This window comes from Montipora capricornis, chromosome 3 (assembly GCF_036669925.1).
Source record: "Montipora capricornis isolate CH-2021 chromosome 3, ASM3666992v2, whole genome shotgun sequence".
Classification (NCBI taxonomy): domain Eukaryota; kingdom Metazoa; phylum Cnidaria; class Anthozoa; order Scleractinia; family Acroporidae; genus Montipora; species Montipora capricornis.
This window is the reverse complement of record NC_090885.1, coordinates 2,195,946-2,197,241: the sequence shown is the minus strand read 5'-3', so window position 1 is coordinate 2,197,241 and position 1,296 is coordinate 2,195,946. Positions and strand designations below refer to the sequence as shown.

Here is a 1,296-nt window from a genome sequence, read left to right as displayed (position 1 = left end):
GAAATCAAAGCCTAGTTGAAATTCACGAAAAGTGGAGTTAATTTAAGCTTAACTTGGGTTAAATTTGGACGCTTTCGTACACAAACAATGCATTTGGTAAATGCTCTTCCTGCATCAACATGAGAATACAAGGGATAACGAAAGCTGGCAAAAATGACGTAAAGAAAAACTGAAAACATATCGTCAGTAAATGGAGTTTTACCTAGCATTTCGTTCAAATTGTAATTTAACGAGTTGTTTTTTCGTTGAGCGTAAGCTTTTATACACACAGTGGAAGTAAAGTGACACAAAGTATTTGTATGTACCCGCCGGTTCGTGAAGGTAACTGAGCGTTGTGAGGTCATTTTCGCCCACCAAAACTTCAGGGTTCCTCAAGGGAGGTAACTTTGATTTATCCTTAGAAACATCGATAGTAATCTCCTGTCGAGAGAAAAATACCATTAAAGACACGATTTAAAAACTTGTAAGGCCGTAAGGTTCAAGGAGTATGTCAAGAAAATAAATAAGCTTACGTACAGATTTAGAAAAATACTTACATTTCCGTCTTCGAGCTCAATTTCCAATGTGCCATTTTCTCCTAAATCCTTCGTTAATTCCCCACCAATCCATACAACTTGACTGTGAGGAATCCACACTCTAGCCCCCTGACAGTTCAAAATTTCCTTATGTGAGTTGCAGGTACCAGGCACGAAAGTTGTAAAACAGAAACGAAGCTCAAAACTTTACCTTCGTGAAGAGTTCTAGTGTAGTCATTTTTGTTTGCCACTGATATCATAAACCCATTTAAGGCCCTAAGATGTACAATGGACATTATGTAAAAAATGCAACCGGAGAAATACTGTGGAAAATGATAAAGAATTCGCCTCCGCGTTGGCCGCCATTTCAACATCATCCCAGTGTTGTACGCCGCTGATCAGTTTACGGGTCGCGGGTCGCGGGTCGCGGGAATGGTCTACACCCGCGGGAGGAAAACCGAGGGGAAAAATAATTTTCATACCGTCGGTTTTTACTCGAAATTTTACCAAAGGAGCATTTCTTTACAAAAACAATTTAATTTCTGTTCCGCGGACATATCTAAAATGCGAAGTAACCTCGTGTATTTTTAAGAAAAATACGTGTACTGTCTCGCTAGAGAAAAGTAAGCAGACTTGGTGAGGTTGTTTATGCATTGGTCTTCCACGACATTTCATGTTCTTGGCCTTTTCCATTGTACGGCTTCGAATTTATTTTTTTTATGCCGTGACAGTCGATCTGTAGGCAGGCTTGACTTGGTTTGCAAGTCGATTTTTATTCACT

General features: G+C 39.6%; 1 protein-coding gene across 2 annotated transcripts in view; it reads right to left on the bottom strand.

The window, feature by feature from the left end:
• LOC138041889 (unconventional myosin-Va-like) overlaps nt 1–905 on the bottom strand; it is a 43,688-nt gene extending 42,783 nt beyond the window's left edge. The window contains exons 1-3 of one of the 2 annotated variants that reach the window (XM_068887571.1): nt 727–905; nt 537–644; nt 306–420 (exon numbers count right to left, since the gene is read on the bottom strand). In XM_068887571.1, coding sequence (XP_068743672.1) covers nt 306–420; nt 537–644; nt 727–753 — 250 coding nt within the window. In that variant the 5' untranslated portion in view covers nt 754–905. The remainder of the gene's footprint in view (nt 1–305; nt 421–536; nt 645–726) is intronic. The other variant, XM_068887570.1, reaches the window with a different exon arrangement.
• Nucleotides 906–1,296: the final 391 nt, after the last annotated feature.